This window comes from Ischnura elegans, chromosome 8 (genome assembly GCF_921293095.1).
Source record: "Ischnura elegans chromosome 8, ioIscEleg1.1, whole genome shotgun sequence".
NCBI lineage: Eukaryota > Metazoa > Arthropoda > Insecta > Odonata > Coenagrionidae > Ischnura > Ischnura elegans.
In genome coordinates, this window is record NC_060253.1 from 114,329,993 (window position 1) to 114,345,554 (window position 15,562).

Genomic DNA, 15,562 nt, shown 5'->3' on the forward strand with positions numbered 1-15,562 from the left:
GTTCACATTTTCTGCGACACAAGTGGATAAGCATATGCCACTGTTATCTACCTCCGATCTGAATACGAAGGAGAAGTCGAAGTCAAACGTCTCAGTGCCAAATCGCGTCTTGCTCCAGTCAAGAAGCCAACAATCAACAGAGTTATTAGCAGCATTGTTAGGAGCCAGGATGGCAAGACCGGTGAAGGAAGTGCTGGGAAAGGAAATCCCTTTTCAGTATTGGAGAGATTCATCTACAGTTCTGGCTTGGATCAAAAGAGGTAATGAGTGGGAGAAGTCTGTGTCAAACTGCGTCAAGGAAATTCTTGACTCCAACACTACCAGCCAATGGAATCATGTGCCTTGAGAAGACAACCCAGCAGATCTGCCTTCACGAGGGTGTACTCCGGCAAAATTGGTGGAATCAAAGTGGTGGGAAGGACCTAAATGGTTAAGATCGAGTAAGGAACATTGGCCATGTCAGACATCAGCTGAAATTGACGAGGAATGGAAGAAGACGACAGTATCAATGATCTCTACTCCATTTCCGGTTCAAAGATTTTCCTCTCATCAGAAGAATGTAAGAGTCTGGGCATGGGTCAATCGCTTCACTTACAATTTTTGCAACAAGACAAGCATTACTTCACCCATCCTATCAACGAAGTAACTTCGACAGAGAAGGCAGGGTTGAAGTAGATTCAATGTCAAGCCTATGGTCAAGGAGGAGTTCCTAAAAACTTAGTCACGATGATAGGGACAGATGGATTGTTGCGAATTAAGTCAAAATTAGTACACCGGGAAGATACGACTGAGTTCATCTCTCCCATTCTCTTACCACAGCATCATCCGTTGGTTGAAGGACTTATTCGAGATATTCACCTCTTCAACTGTCATGCACGAATTCAAACTACTGTGGGGAAACTCCCTCAGTTTCCCCACAGTAGGAAAGAATTGGGTAGCCAGTGCTAGGGAGACTGTCACAAGAATCATTCACCAACGTCCGGCTTGTAGAAGGCACGAAGTAAAAGCGTTTGAGGTTGAGACGGCAACACTCCCAGTTCCTTGTGTGCAAAACAGTGAAGTATTTCAGACAACGGGAGTGGATTTGCCTGGTCCACTTATCATTTGAGATAGACGTACAAGGTTTGGATCGTGATCACAACTTGGGCGGTCAATACATGTGTATCACTGGATGTTATCACGGGATTATTAACGGAGACATATCACAACTCTCTGCTTTCGTGGCCAACGAAGGAAGACCGAATACTCAAAAAAGGCTATTCGGGCTTCCAGCCGGGTGGTCTCCCTCCATTCTGCAGAATGGAGGGAGACCACCTGGCTGGAAGCCCGAATAGCCATTTTTGAACATATTCGCCGGGAAAGCATCAGATTTTACTTCATAGACCGAATACTGTCTACAGCGACAACGGCACTAACTTCATTGGTGCAAAGAACTAATTCGACAAACTGGATTGGGAGGAGATCGTAAAAATAAGTCAAGTCAAGAAATTGCAGAGGATACTAAACTGTGAAGCAGCACCATGGTGGGGTGGATTCTGGGAACGACTCATTAGGAGTGTCAAGGGCCCCATGAAGAGGATGATCGGCAAGGGCAAGAACTGTCATCTGATGAGTTCCGCACCTGTATCGCAAGCATGGCAGCCACCATCAATGACCATCCACTTACAACCATTACCGAAGATGGAAATGATGTTGTGTCTCTCTCTCTCTGTGATTTAGAAAACTCAATGTACCCTGCTAATCCTCTCTTTCTTCCCCAACACCGCCACCTTCTTTAGCTCTCGTCTCCTCACCCACTTTAACCCCGCCCTCCCCTGGCTGGTCAGATACCTATCCTCACAGGAAAAACCCTCGTCCCAAATCAAGGCTGCCCCTTTCCCCCATTATCACTATTCCATTCCGTGTTTAACCCTCACCCCCGCTCTTTCAACCAGTCCTTTTCCTTTCCGATAGATCCTCACTGTCACTTGTGTACTTTGTGTATAAATGTATGATGCATGCAAGATCAGTCACCTGACGATGTAACCAAGTTACGAAACCCGGGTCGTGCCCATAATTAAATAACAGTGAACCTTACAAAGAGGTAATATTTGTTTACTTAACACTTTAAAGTTTCAACCAATTTCCTAGGTACTACGATAAAAGTGCCAAGGCGTTGTTGCTGATTTTGCAGCAGGTTAGGAAAAAAATGAGGTCTCATAAACAACTAAAGGTATATATTCAAAAACTCTGGGAAATATTTATTATATGTGGTTTCACCTAAATTTTAATGTAGTATTTGACAAATTTTTGGCAATATGAGTTAATTTTTATTATTAAAAAAATAGTTGCAGGAGCAGCGCCATCGAGCTCCTGGCACTTTTAGTGAGAGATAGGAGCAGCGCAATGGCGCTCCCCGGCACTCTAAGGGTTAATCTTGCTAATAATAATTAAAAATGGAATGTTAGCACTCTGGACTCTGAATCAATTGGTTGATACTATAAATCTCTCTGTCGGGTAGGTAGAGTGGATTTCACAATAAGCTTGACTGACACACCAACCAGTTGCGCTACCAGGACACATATGCTGACCATGATTTTGACGGAGATTAATATAAGGATAAAAAAAAACATAATACAGTCCAAGGTTATCAATCCCACCAAATTTGGGTGATTTAACAGCATAATTGTAAGCAACAGTCGTCAAATGTCATAGCAGTGAAACCAGTAGATTACGATTAGTGGTGAAGGAAAGGCATCAAGAGAGTCAGATTTCCTTGTCAAAAATCAACAAATAAAAGGCAGCTTGCCATGAGTGATCATAGCTAATGGCACTTTCAACTTCAACATACTAAGTAGTTAAAGGAAGAATGATTAACGGTTTTTATGATTCCAATTTTGTAAGTCATTTACATCAAGTTTTATAAATATGTCCACACATCAAGCCTACCTGATTGGAATATACTTATATCGATCGCTTACAATTGTAGCTAAGAATTTCTATGTGGCAATTCAGGGATGGCTAAAATAAAATAAACGGTTCAAATTCTCCTTTTAAGGGAAATAAGTTACCCATAACATATGTTTTTACAACAACAAAGAAAAATGTCACTTTTTTCCATGGAGAAATCAAGAATAATTTTTCTAAAATCAAAGGCGTTTCTGGAAGTTGGGACTGACAATACGCTGACATGGGTTCAGTAGAAGATAAGATAATTAGGTATATGAACAGCTGTTAGGTGCTCAACTGAGGTGGAGTTAACTAGGCACATTGAACTTACTCGGGTGCATAAGGCGGCGATTTTCCCCATACTTCTGGCACACCAACCAAGCTGATCCGTTCCCTCTCACGTCGCCTTTGCTCCATAAACTCTTCTGAAACAGCACCTCTTCTGAAACCACTGGGACCACGGTTACTTCTTCCTCTCCATCCACTATTGCTTTCCGCCTGCCATCCGTCATGAGGCCAGCGACCTTCCGAGTCCGGGTTTCGAGACTGAAAAGCCTCCGGATTTGAAGATTTCAGGTTAGCCGCCATCGTACCATATTTTCGATAAGGGTTGCCATCGTCATCTTTGCTCTCGTTGTCTGGAACAGATGAGGACATAGCCAGGGCTAAAAGAGCAGCAGCAATGGGCTGACTGGGCGCGGGACGGGGAGGTGGTGGGCCCATTATGGTAGACTCCTCCTCCCGCACCTTCTTATGCCTGTGCTTACTTTCCGAATCCATTTCATCTCGCTTTCTCGTGGTGCTTGCAACCTGCTTCTTTTCCGCCGTTCTATCTCTATCATGATTTCGTTTTCCTCCATCGTACTTATTAAAGTCGTGTTCTTTGACCCGATCAGAATATTCGAGGTGCGAATTTCTGTCAGAGGAGTCTCTACACCTTTTCGAGCGCTCTTCTTTAAATGTGTCCAATTTCCTATGCCTCCCGCGATCCGCCTTTGGGGATAAGTCTCCTTCGCCCCTAACATCGGACCTACTATCTCTCTGTCTTCGTTTATGTACGTCCCTTTCCCTCGATCTTCTCCTGGATCTATCTCTATCACTTCTTTCGTGCATTATTCTCTGTCTGCCAGACAATTTATTTCACTTCAGAAGGATTTCCTCCACCACTGATTTATTTCCCTGCCACATAAGAACACCGACCACATTGATCAAAACACTTTATGTAGCCTAACACCAGTTTCTCTCGCCGACATTGATACAGCAGAAAACAATATTTAATACTATTCACAACAGTCTCGTTGAAATCGGACGATAATTTACATGTTTACTGAATAATGCGCGAGGACACTTGTGATGGGTGAAAATCATAGAGTTTACATTACTAAGGAGGCCCCACTAGGTGGCGGGAGCAGTCATAATTTGAACACGGGTCCCGCGCATTAATTCAAGTTCCAACTTTTGCCACTTGTGGCGCGACCGACACTACTATTCCTTTCATTAGGCTTGTTGTGAGTAGCGGCTTATGAGTGAGCGGCTGTTATCATCCTCTATGAGCCGAGAATTTCACCGATTTTGGTGTTTTTTTTAGTATTTCTCCACCAGTAAGATATTTACGAAATATCATGGGTAAATCTCGGTGTTTTGTGCCCGGATGCAGCTCAGGCTACGATTGGGAGCTGATGGAAAATAAGCGGTTGGGGATACAGGACCATAGCAAGAATTTTTATCATACAGACTGTCCCAAGGGTCGTGTGTCATTTTTGACCTGTAATTTTAGTAACTTTGCATGGAGCAATATTCATGAAAATTGTCACACTTATGGGGAAAGGTCCTAAGTTTTGTTGAGTGTAAGCAAAATTTTACAATTTTGACCTTTTGACCTCACAAAGTGGGTCCAAACCAAAAATTTGAATTTGCCTTATGGGGTTTCAATGTTAAAAAAATCGAGATAGACAAAAGTGTGAATTTCATTGACCAATATGTCAATTCTTAGGTTTTCGGACACGAGAAACCCGAAAATAACACTTTTATTTACGAATATTCAACCGTTGACCCAGTAAGGCCACCGTCAAGGTCATAAGGGTGGCAAAAGGAATAGCATATCAACAAAGGTGTCGATCCATGGGTTTTGTAGGGTGCCCAAGTCATTGGTATTGTCCAAATACCCGTATTATTCACTAATTGACCTCCGAGGGTCACCACGGGGGTCAAAGGTCATAGAGTTAAAAGTGGGGCAATCATAAAAACCAAGGGGTCAAACCATAGGTTTTGAAGGGTGCCAAAGTCGGTTAGGCTGTTCGTAGATCCGTATTGTTGATATTTTGACCTCCGAAGGTCACAATTGGGGTCAAAGGTCATAGAGTCAAACGTCGAGCCATCATGACAACCAAGGTGTCAAACCATAGGTTTTGAAGGGTGCCAAAGTCGGTTAGGCTGTTCGTAGATCCGTATTGTTGATTTTTTGACCTCCGAAGGTCACAATTGGGGTCAAAGGTCATAGAGTCAAACGTCGAGCCATCATGACAACCAAGGTGTCAAACCATAGGTTGTGAAGGGTGCCAAAGTCGGTTAGGCTGTTCGTACATCCGTATTGTTGATATTTTGACCTCCGAAGGTCATAATGGGGGTCAAGGGTGATAGAGTTAAATCGGCCCACCATGACAGCAAAAGAGTGTAACAATGTGTTTTAAAGGGTGCCCAAGTCAGTTTTGCTGTTTTTAAATCCATATTGTCGACTTTTTATTACCAGCGAGGGTCACAATGGGGTCAGAGGTCATAGAGGTATGTTTTGAAATAATAGGAAAACTAATATCCCCAACCAAAGGTTGTTTTGTTGTTTGTTTCCTATTATTTCAAAACATGCCTCTATGACCTCTGACCCCATTGTGACCCTCGCTGGTAATAAAAAGTCGACAATATGGATTTGAAAACAGCAAAACTGACTTGGGTACCCTTTAAAACACATTGTTACACTCTTTTGCTGTCATGGTGGGCCGATTTAACTCTATGACCCTTGACCCCCATTATGACCTTCGGAGGTCAAAATATCAACAAAACGGATGTACGAACAGCCTAACCGACTTTGGCACCCTTCAAAACCTATGGTTTGACACCTTGGTTGCCATGATGGCTCGACGTTTGACTCTATGACCTTTGACCCCAATTGTGACCTTCGGAGGTCAAAAAATCAACAATACGGATCTACGAACAGCCTAACCGACTTTGGCACCCTTCAAAACCTATGATTTGACCCCTTGGTTTTTATGATTGCCCGACTTTTAACTCTATGACCTTTGACCCCCGTGGTGACCCTCGGAGGTCAATTAGTGAATAATACGGGTATTTGGACAATACCAATGACTTGGGCACCCTACAAAACCCATGGATCGACACCTTTGTTGGTATGCTATTCCTTTTGCCACCCTTATGACCTTGACGGTGACCTTACTGGGTCAACGGTTGAATATTCGTAAATAAAAGTGTTATTTTCGGGTTTCTCGTGTCCGAAAACCTAAGAATTGACATATTGGTCAATGAAATTCACACTTTTGTCTATCTCGATTTTTTTAACATTGAAACCCCATAAGGCAAATTCAAATTTTTGGTTTGGACCCACTTTGTGAGGTCAAAAGGTCAAAATTGTAAAATTTTGCTTACACTCAACAAAACTTAGGACCTTTCCCCATAAGTGTGACAATTTTCATGAATATTGCTCCATGCAAAGTTACTAAAATTACAGGTCAAAAATGACACACGACCCTTGGGACAGTCTGTATGATAAAAATTCTTGCTATGGTCCTAATACCGGATCTGACCCTTCCCCAAGTGTGCCTAGGTGGTCTGGTAATGATGTCAACGAGTGCTCTTCTTTATGAGCTGCGCAGGAATCATTCTTAATTCTCTAAAACATAGGTGTCGGAAGTTTAAAGACATGGTTGATATCTATGGGCCCTCAAACTTAATTCAGGCTAGGGAAAGTTAACAGCGTTTCCTTACCCACTTATTCTTCCCTTCTCTCAACGTGAATTAGCGTACCGATTTTGTGATTACGTACATTTTCACCACCAGGAAACTACATAAACTCACGGTGATAGTTATATTTTCGTGGACAGTTGACACGAACTATATTTCTTAGCAATGAACGATTGAGACATGGATTCAAATTCGCCGCAAAGCGTGCCTCTCGCGGCCATATTAGGGTGCCTTCACAGCTCCGCGTTGCGTCGACGCCACGAGAGCTCCCGCTCCGCCAGCAAATTTTGCCCTTCACAGCTCTGCGTTGCGAAACGTGGATTCAAATTCGCCGCGTAGCGTGCCTCTTGTGGGCGTGACAACCGGGGCTCGCTACATCAGCGCCGCTATTTGATGCGACGGGTGGGAATCACAGAAACTAAGGGAGTGTAGAATCCTGTGTAGAGTATTTATGGTGAAAATAATCGATTTTCGATGGTAATCGATTATTGTGGTCCGATTGTGTAATCGATTATGGGGTGTCGATGTAATCGTTGAATCGATTATTTAAGCTCGATCTTCATTTGAAACAATCGGCGGCACTAGTTGTTTTTATATATCTCTAATCGCGTGATAATCAAGTACCGGTGGCTACATCTTTATATAGGAATTATATCCAGTGGCGGTTTGCCCATAAGGACTCTCGGACGCCGCCCCTCCCAAATATTTGAAAAAGTAAAAAAAATAATTATCCATTAATTTGTAATTATACATTGATTAATGAAAGTGTTTTTCAGTCCCATATATCGAAAGTGTTGGAAAAAAACGAAAAGAAATAGCGCGAAAAGTTCGTATTTGTAGCCGTGGGGCGCTGGCCAGAACGTCCCAATCCATCCCCATGCAGTTATATGGAGAGTGGTAGTGGTGGGGGCTGCTGGTGCTATGACGCGTCTAACATGCTGCCTTACGGAAGCCTTGGGACGTCGTCCGAGATTGCGCAGAGCGACGAGTGAGTTGACATCGCTGCGCAGGCCGGCGGGCGTATAATCTGGCGTCTTCTTGGTGCTGCCACAGAAAAGGGACCTACGGAATCAGAATGGTCACTGTACTGGGTGTAGTTATAAGATTTTAATTTTTAATTGCTGGTAGGTATTGCTACAGTAAATAAATTAAAGCCATTAAATAAAGTAAAGCCATTATGCTTGCGTTTTTTGGTGTTTGAATTCCGGAACACATAAAATCCAACCAGTTAAAGGCCGTATTGACGAAGGAAAACTATTCTCGATTATTTGCCACAGTTCTGTTATGATTACGAATTTCAAGAACCGTTGGGAAACTAATAATTAATATTTAGGCCTTAACAATGTATTAATATCTTCCCGATGATTAGAAATGCGGTACCTATTTTTCAGATAAATTTATCATAAGACCTGCAGTATTAGGAAAAATCAGTTAACATTCCCCACTGATTTATAATTTAAGAAATAGGTGCGTGCGTGATAGGGTGAATGATTAAACATGATTTAAACCGTAAAACGTGACTTTAAATAGAGTCATCCAATGAATGTCAAGAAGTGCCGCGTACAATGCACCTTTTGTGTGTAGGTTCATCATTTTTCTAGCCGTCCTTGTTGTATTAGTTCATGTTCACCTAATTCATCAGCGGCAGAGCGGTAGCTGTCTGACGGAAAATGTCCACTTGGGTCTGATTTAAGTGGCTTCGAAGAGTTCATATCAGTGCGGAGATCCTTACAGCTCCCATCTGTGGCTCAGAGTCGTCTTCTTTTACGATCTAGAATTTATATATTATTATATCATGGCAATGATTTCGAAGTCATGGTTATTCCAAATGCGACCCGTTGGCGTCTCGTGTGTTTACCACTTATGAATCTTAGACTCAAGGAGATGGTTCGTGACGTCCTTTGTTTGCTTGAATGCCTTTGCTGACCTTAAATTCGTCCCTCAGCTGAATCAGCATTAGTGGACCACGACTTCTATCTCCCTTGAGTCGTCCTTATAGTAACGGCATGACTCTCGGAAAGAACGGAGTGAAATGAGTTCAGACATCATTTTCGAGGATTTAACTGTGCGTAATTGCCGATTAAGAAGTTTCTTAGTGCTGTGTGTACATTCAAGAAGACAATTTTGAATTGATCAACAGTGCTCGTTTTTTTTTAGGGAAATATAGGGAAAAAATTTCCCAATTCTGTGTCCAGGCACCTTGTTCTTTTTGGTGGTATTTTTCGTCGGCCTATTTTGTGTCGTCCCTTGTTTATTTATAGACTAGTGCCCTTGCCATGTGTTCAATCGGAAAGAAATTGTTGTCCGGCGCTGATTTCAACGAACGTGCAATTGATCACTTTGCTGGACAAAAGGAAAGAACGATGGACTTCTGCAATATAACTAAAGGCATGTGAGTATTTCAGATTTTGTTAAAAATGTGTGAGAAATGTTTAATTATTGATTTTAAATCATACTGTATTCAAGAATCATCGCGAACACCGCCATCAAAGTTTACATCTGCAATAGGAAAGCGCGCGCATTCTAGCAGTGTTTGTTGCCTAGTGGAAGTCAGTGACACTCCCCTCCCTCCTCAGGTGTTACAAGTGTCATTGCTACCTAAATCATTGCAAATGTTGTATAGATTTGACAAATAACGTATTATGATTGCAAAACGAACAACAGAAGTGTATTGAGGGCATATCCGCACGAAGAATGTATGCGATAAAACCTAAAGTTACGTATTTTCGTTTGTATTTGCAAAATATCGCAGCAAATATATTTTTATTCTTCAAGATCATTGATCAGTATAATCGAGAGTCCGGAATAAGCCGATCCGTATGACCGAGAGTCTATGGCATTTGGTATTTATTAATCAAGCTTTATTAGGAAAACTAGGTATTTTTGTTGAAAAAAACGGAACATATGGCATCACAAAATTTAATTCCTAGATTGCCGTAAAACTTAATAAAATACACGAAATATTAAAAACTTATGACCCCCCGGTGGAGTGCGCCCCCCCTAGCATTTGACTCACGAGCCGCCACTGCATTGACTGCTTCGAGCTGAAAAATAAGTTCACCATAATACTCTCTACCGGACTGCCAAAAGAATACACATTTCACATGAGTATACGCTTTCGCCAATATTATACGCAAGTCTCACTTTGTTATGAACTATAAAACATTTCAGATGCACATCAGCTACCTTTCCATTTCTCGGCATCGACTTTCGGCGCCGACGAAGTCAATTAAAATACCCTGTTATCATGATGGAATCAATAACAGGAAGCTTGATAGGATCAGCCTAAGAATAACCATATTCCTTCATCTTTACGCAATTTATCGCTTTCAATGGAGGAGAAATAGATCACATAATAGCCCTGAAGTCACAATGAACAACTCCGATAAGTCTGCACTTCAATAAATGAATCATAACCACGCCGTCGCATGTATTCAAGTATGCAACCTATACTATGGCCGTGCCGCCGTGCCTCGTACTGAACTATGACGTCACTTTTCTACCAGCCAATCATCGGGCGTTTTCGCTTCTCACTTGAATTTGAAAATTCTCGTGAACTTTGATGCATTAAATATCGCAAACCACCTCATAAAATAATAAAAAACTTTCACCGAGGTATGCAAACATATATTTTTACATAATTTTGGGGCTATTGATTATATCTGAATTATATGCAAGTTCCCTATTGTGCTACACCTAGAAATCCCTCTGAGGTTCACTCCTATGTTGGAATGTTAAACTTCTATTCCAAGTTTCTTCCTAGAGCTAGTACGCTGTTCAAGCCGTTGTATGACTTGTTGGCAAAGGATGCAGTGTGGGAATGGAATGACCGATGTGAAGAAGCATTTAATTTGAGTAAGCAAATGTTGGTTAATAGTAATGCATTGGCTGTGTATGATCCATCCAGGGAGCTAGTTTTAGTATGTGATGCATCCCCTGTGGGCATAGGTGCCGTGTTGGCTCAAAGAGATGGGAAGGAAGAGCGGCCAATAGAGTTCATGTCAAAAATGTTGACTGCAACACTGCAGAGGTATTCACAATTAGAAAGAGAGGCATTAGGAATAATAGTATCTTTGCAAAAGTTTCACAAATATTTGTGGGGGAGAAAGTTTTCCATTGTAACGGATAATATGCCACTAAAATCCATGTTTTCTCCTACGAAAACAACGCCTAAGGTATCCGCTCAAAGGCTTCAAAGATGGTCTGTAATTCTAGGAAACTACCACTATGAATTGGAGTATAGGAAGTCCAGTCAAATGGGTGCCGCAGATATGCTTTCGAGGTTGCCCGTAAAAGAGTATGCTTGTGATGAAAGTTGTAATGTTGTGGTAGACTTGCCGGACTTGCCAGTGTCATTTGAAGCAGTAGTTGAGGAAACTGACAATGATCCACAATTATCAGCTGTGAAGAAATATGTTTTAAATGGTTGGCCCGCAGTTTGTCCTAAGTTAGATCTAAAAGCTTACTTTAATGTGAGGTATGCTTTACCACAAGGAAATGGATTGGCAGAAAGATTTGTCGAAACAGTTAAAGCAGGGTTAGGCAAGGAATTGGCTAAGGTTGATGGTAATTCTCTATCTATCAAACTATCAAATTATTTGTTAGCTTTGCGGACCACACCGTCCACTGTTACAAAGAAATGTCCTTCAGAATTCATGTTAGCATTTGAGCCAAAGACTTTAGTAAATGCTATCAAACCAAAGCTTAGAAAGTATGTGCCATCTAAAAGAGAGTTCAGAATCAATGATGTTGTTAAAGTCAAACTATCAAAGAATCATGATGTGTTTCTTGCTAAAATTGTTAAAATAGTTGGTCCTACACTGGTGCATGTTGCAATGTTTGACACCTGTAAATTCATAAAAGTGAGCACTAATCAAATTCAGCTTACATCTTGTTGGTTTCAACCATCAGGAGGATGACAAATTCCAATTTCCTCTTATGGTAGAACCCTCTCAAGATGCTGTGCCCATTGTGTTTCCCAAACTAGTAATAGCACCTGATGTGCAAGTAGTATCACCCATAAACAGGCCAGAACAAATCTCTGTACCAGTTAATAATGATGTTCTTACTGTTTCTAGCCCAATTGCAGTCACACCACCCAGGCGTGAATTGCGTGATAGGTCCCAGTTAAGATTGCCTGTCAAACTCAGAATGGGTGATTTCCTGTTAAATAAGTAATGCAAATTTTTATGTTTCTTATTTCTTTTGTCCTGTAATGTTTGTTTTCTGTTTACTGTTTCAAAGAAGGATGATTATGTATTGTTTAATGTGTTTATTTTTTTCTTTTGCCGAGGGGTGTAGTGTGGTATCTCTAAGCCAATATGTGTTGGCGGCACAGGTTGTGCTTTTGTTTTACGAATTATGCTTGTCAATTGTTTTGTATGAGAATGGGAGTGTGAATAAAAGCCGTTGAAGTAGAACCACGTTGTCCCCTGGAGTTAGTGATTGATCCCCTGAAAGCTGGCGAATCCTCGAAGACACGACAGTCACCATAGGGAAATAACATGAAGTTGTGGACTTTAAAATTTCACGACGCTTAGAAAAAATTCGATATTTGAAATTTGCGGACGCTCCCCATGTGGAAAAAATTTCTGGTCCAGTACTGGAATTATACTGGTCAACTACTGGATTTATAAAGAATAAAGAATAAAGAAATATTTATTGTTCTTGAACCTTTATGGTCCACTAAGAACATACAAGGGCTTACATTCATATTAGAGCTCAGTGCACAGAAGAATAAGATACATGCAAAAAAAATAGAATATAAATTGTAACAGAATATAGTGGCATATTGGTACAATTACATTTTTTCTTGTAATAGCATTTTAGTGAACATTAGATTTTTAAAAGACATCAGTGATTTTGCGGTTTTGATTGGTTCAGGAATACCATTCCATAGCCTTGACCCAACAACTGAAAATGAATTATCAAATGCAGTGGTTCGATGTTGAGGAACAATTAAAAAATCAGCTGATAATCTAGTTACAACATTGCGATATTTCTCTTTACTCTGAAAAAATTGCATAATGTATTCTGGCTGTTTGCAATTAAAAAGTTTGTATAAAAAAGAGGCAAGCATGTATTGCCTCCTTGTTTTTGCTTTAAGCCATTCTAATTTAGAGAAATAAGGGGATATATGTTCATCTTTTTTAAGATCATAAATGAACCTAACACACATATTTAATTGCCGTTGAATCAGGGTGTTAATCTTTTCGGTTAGGTCATTATATACAAGGCAGCAGTAATCAATATGGGGGAATATTAACGAGGATACAAGTTGCTTGCGTGTATGAGAGGGCATAAGGTTTTTATGAATTTTTAGCTGAAACAAGATCATGTTGATCTTATTGCTGATGGCTTTAACATGGTTTTGCCAAGACAAATTAGGCATCAATAAGACTCCAAGATTTTTAACGGAGTTGGCATATGATATTTCGGCATCACCAACAAAAATCTTGGGCAGAACATCAAAGTCGACATGTTTGAGTAGTTTTGAGGTACCAAATAACATAGATTTTGTTTTCCTAGGGTTAAGCACAAAGTTATTGTCTGCAGCCCATGAAGTGATGGCCTGAACGTCCTGATTTACTTTGGAAATTGCATCATTCAGCTCATACAAATGACAGTGAAAATAAATCTGTAGGTCGTCGGCATATAAGAGATATTTACAGTTTAGAATACACCTGGGTAGATCAAGGACATACAGGGAAAATAGGAGAGGACCAAGAACTGACCCTTGGGGGACCCCGCAATGGACAGTAGTCCATTGCGATGTATTCCCATTCGCGTCCTTGACTGCCTGTTGACGATCTTTTAGATAGGAGTAAAACCAGTTAAGTGAGGAACAGGAAAAATTAAGGTTTTTCAACTTGTGGAGAAGTTTGGCGTGATTAACAAGACCAAAAGCATTGGTGAAATCAAATAGTACCAGAATTGTAACCATCCGTTTATCAATTCCTTGACGTATATCATCCGTTAATTTGAGTAGCGCTGTTTGCGTAGAGAAGTTTTTCCGAAATCCAGATTGATATGGATCATGCAAGTTGCATTGGTCCAGATAATTCGTTACCTGCTGAAAAACAATTCTTTCTAAGCATTTAGAAAGAGAGCACAGAATAGAGATTGGCCGATAATCACTGGGAGAAGTTGGTTTTTTAACTTTTTGTATTGGTGTGATTAGTGAATATTTCCATACATTCGGAAATTCAGATGACGATAAGGAAAAATTATAGATATCAAGTATTACAGGTAGAAGTACAGTTGACGCGGCCTTTATAAATTTAACTGAGATTCCATCGACCCCAGTTGAGTTCGATTTAGAGAGAGATAACGTTTTACGTAGGTTGTGTGGGGTTACGTGTTGGAAGAAGAAATTTCTCTCGTTATAGGGTACAAGTGGATCAAGGTTAGAGAGACTGAATATGTCAGCAATGTTATTTGCCTCGAAGGTAAAGGCGGGAGTGAAGTGCTTGTTTAGATCATCGATAGATAATTCATGTAAGGGCTGCTTGTTTCGTCGCTGCACGAGTCCAAGACTTCTAAGTTCCCTCCAGACCTTGTTTGGTTCTGTCAAATTGGAGAAGGTGGTTGCATAATATTTTTTCTTGGCTTCCGTGACGAGATACTTTACCTGATTACGCAAGACGATAAACTCAGTGTAAGCAGTCTGGCTTTTTGTTCGTGTGAAAATTCTACGTGAAATATCACGTTCCTTCATTTTTTGCTTAATGTCACTAGTCAGCCAGGGGGCTGAAGGCCGTCTAGGTGCGCATGTTCGCAGGGGGGCATGACAATTTATGCACTCTAAGAATTTCTGATTAAAGAGTTCTAATTTTGAATCAATGGACGAGGAGCTAAATATGTTGTTCCAGTCAAAGGTGAGCAGATCGTCCTGAAACTTTGCTGTATCGAAATTTTTAAGATCACGATAGAGAATTTTAGGTATAGGAAGACGAGGGGAATTGAATGAATAAGAGAGTAAAATTTTGTCATGTGCGGAGAGGAAAGGCACAGGGAATTGTGAGAATGAAGAGAGTTTTTCAGGGGAATCAACTATACAGAGATCAAGGAGAGTATGACTATGTTCTGTATGATGCGTGGGCTGCGTTGAGGCCAGATGAAGATTATAATTAAAAATGAAATTCCTGATGAAGGAAGAATGACAGCTGTCCCGTAGCAAATCGGCGTTAAAGTCACCTACAATTACAATGTTTTTATAGTTTGGACTAAAAGTTGTATATGCTTCTTCAATATCAGTCAAGGACCCAACATTTGGAGGTCTGTATACAACAAATAGAAGAAGTTTAGAAAGGTTTATACCATGCACTTCAATAACTATGAACTCGGGTCGGCATTCATAGGTCGCGGAAGAGGTCGCCAGCACCGACGAACTCAGTCGATGATGAATGAAGGCACCAACCCCGCCACCGCCTTTCCCGATCCGATCATGTCTCAGCAAGTAATGTTCACTAAGATCAACCATGCTATCAGGAATATTTGGTTTTAACCATGTTTCGGTTAAACAGATTATATCACTTACACAGGAAGAAAAATGAACCCGAAATTCGTCGATATGACACAGTAAAGATTGACAATTGACGAGGGAAATGTTGATTTCATTAGCAATTGGTAGGCCTGCGGGAAGAGAACAGGCCCCCGTATG

General features: G+C 40.8%; 1 protein-coding gene across 1 annotated transcript in view; it reads right to left on the reverse strand.

Moving 5' to 3' along the window:
* Window positions 1-4,299, reverse strand: part of LOC124163583 (NKAP family protein CG6066-like) — a 47,309-nt gene extending 43,010 nt beyond the window's left edge. Inside the window, exon 1 of the mRNA XM_046540576.1 lies at window positions 3,260-4,299. Within this exon, the coding sequence (XP_046396532.1) occupies window positions 3,260-4,041 (782 nt within the window). The 5' untranslated portion in view covers window positions 4,042-4,299. The remainder of the gene's footprint in view (window positions 1-3,259) is intronic.
* Window positions 4,300-15,562: the final 11,263 nt, after the last annotated feature.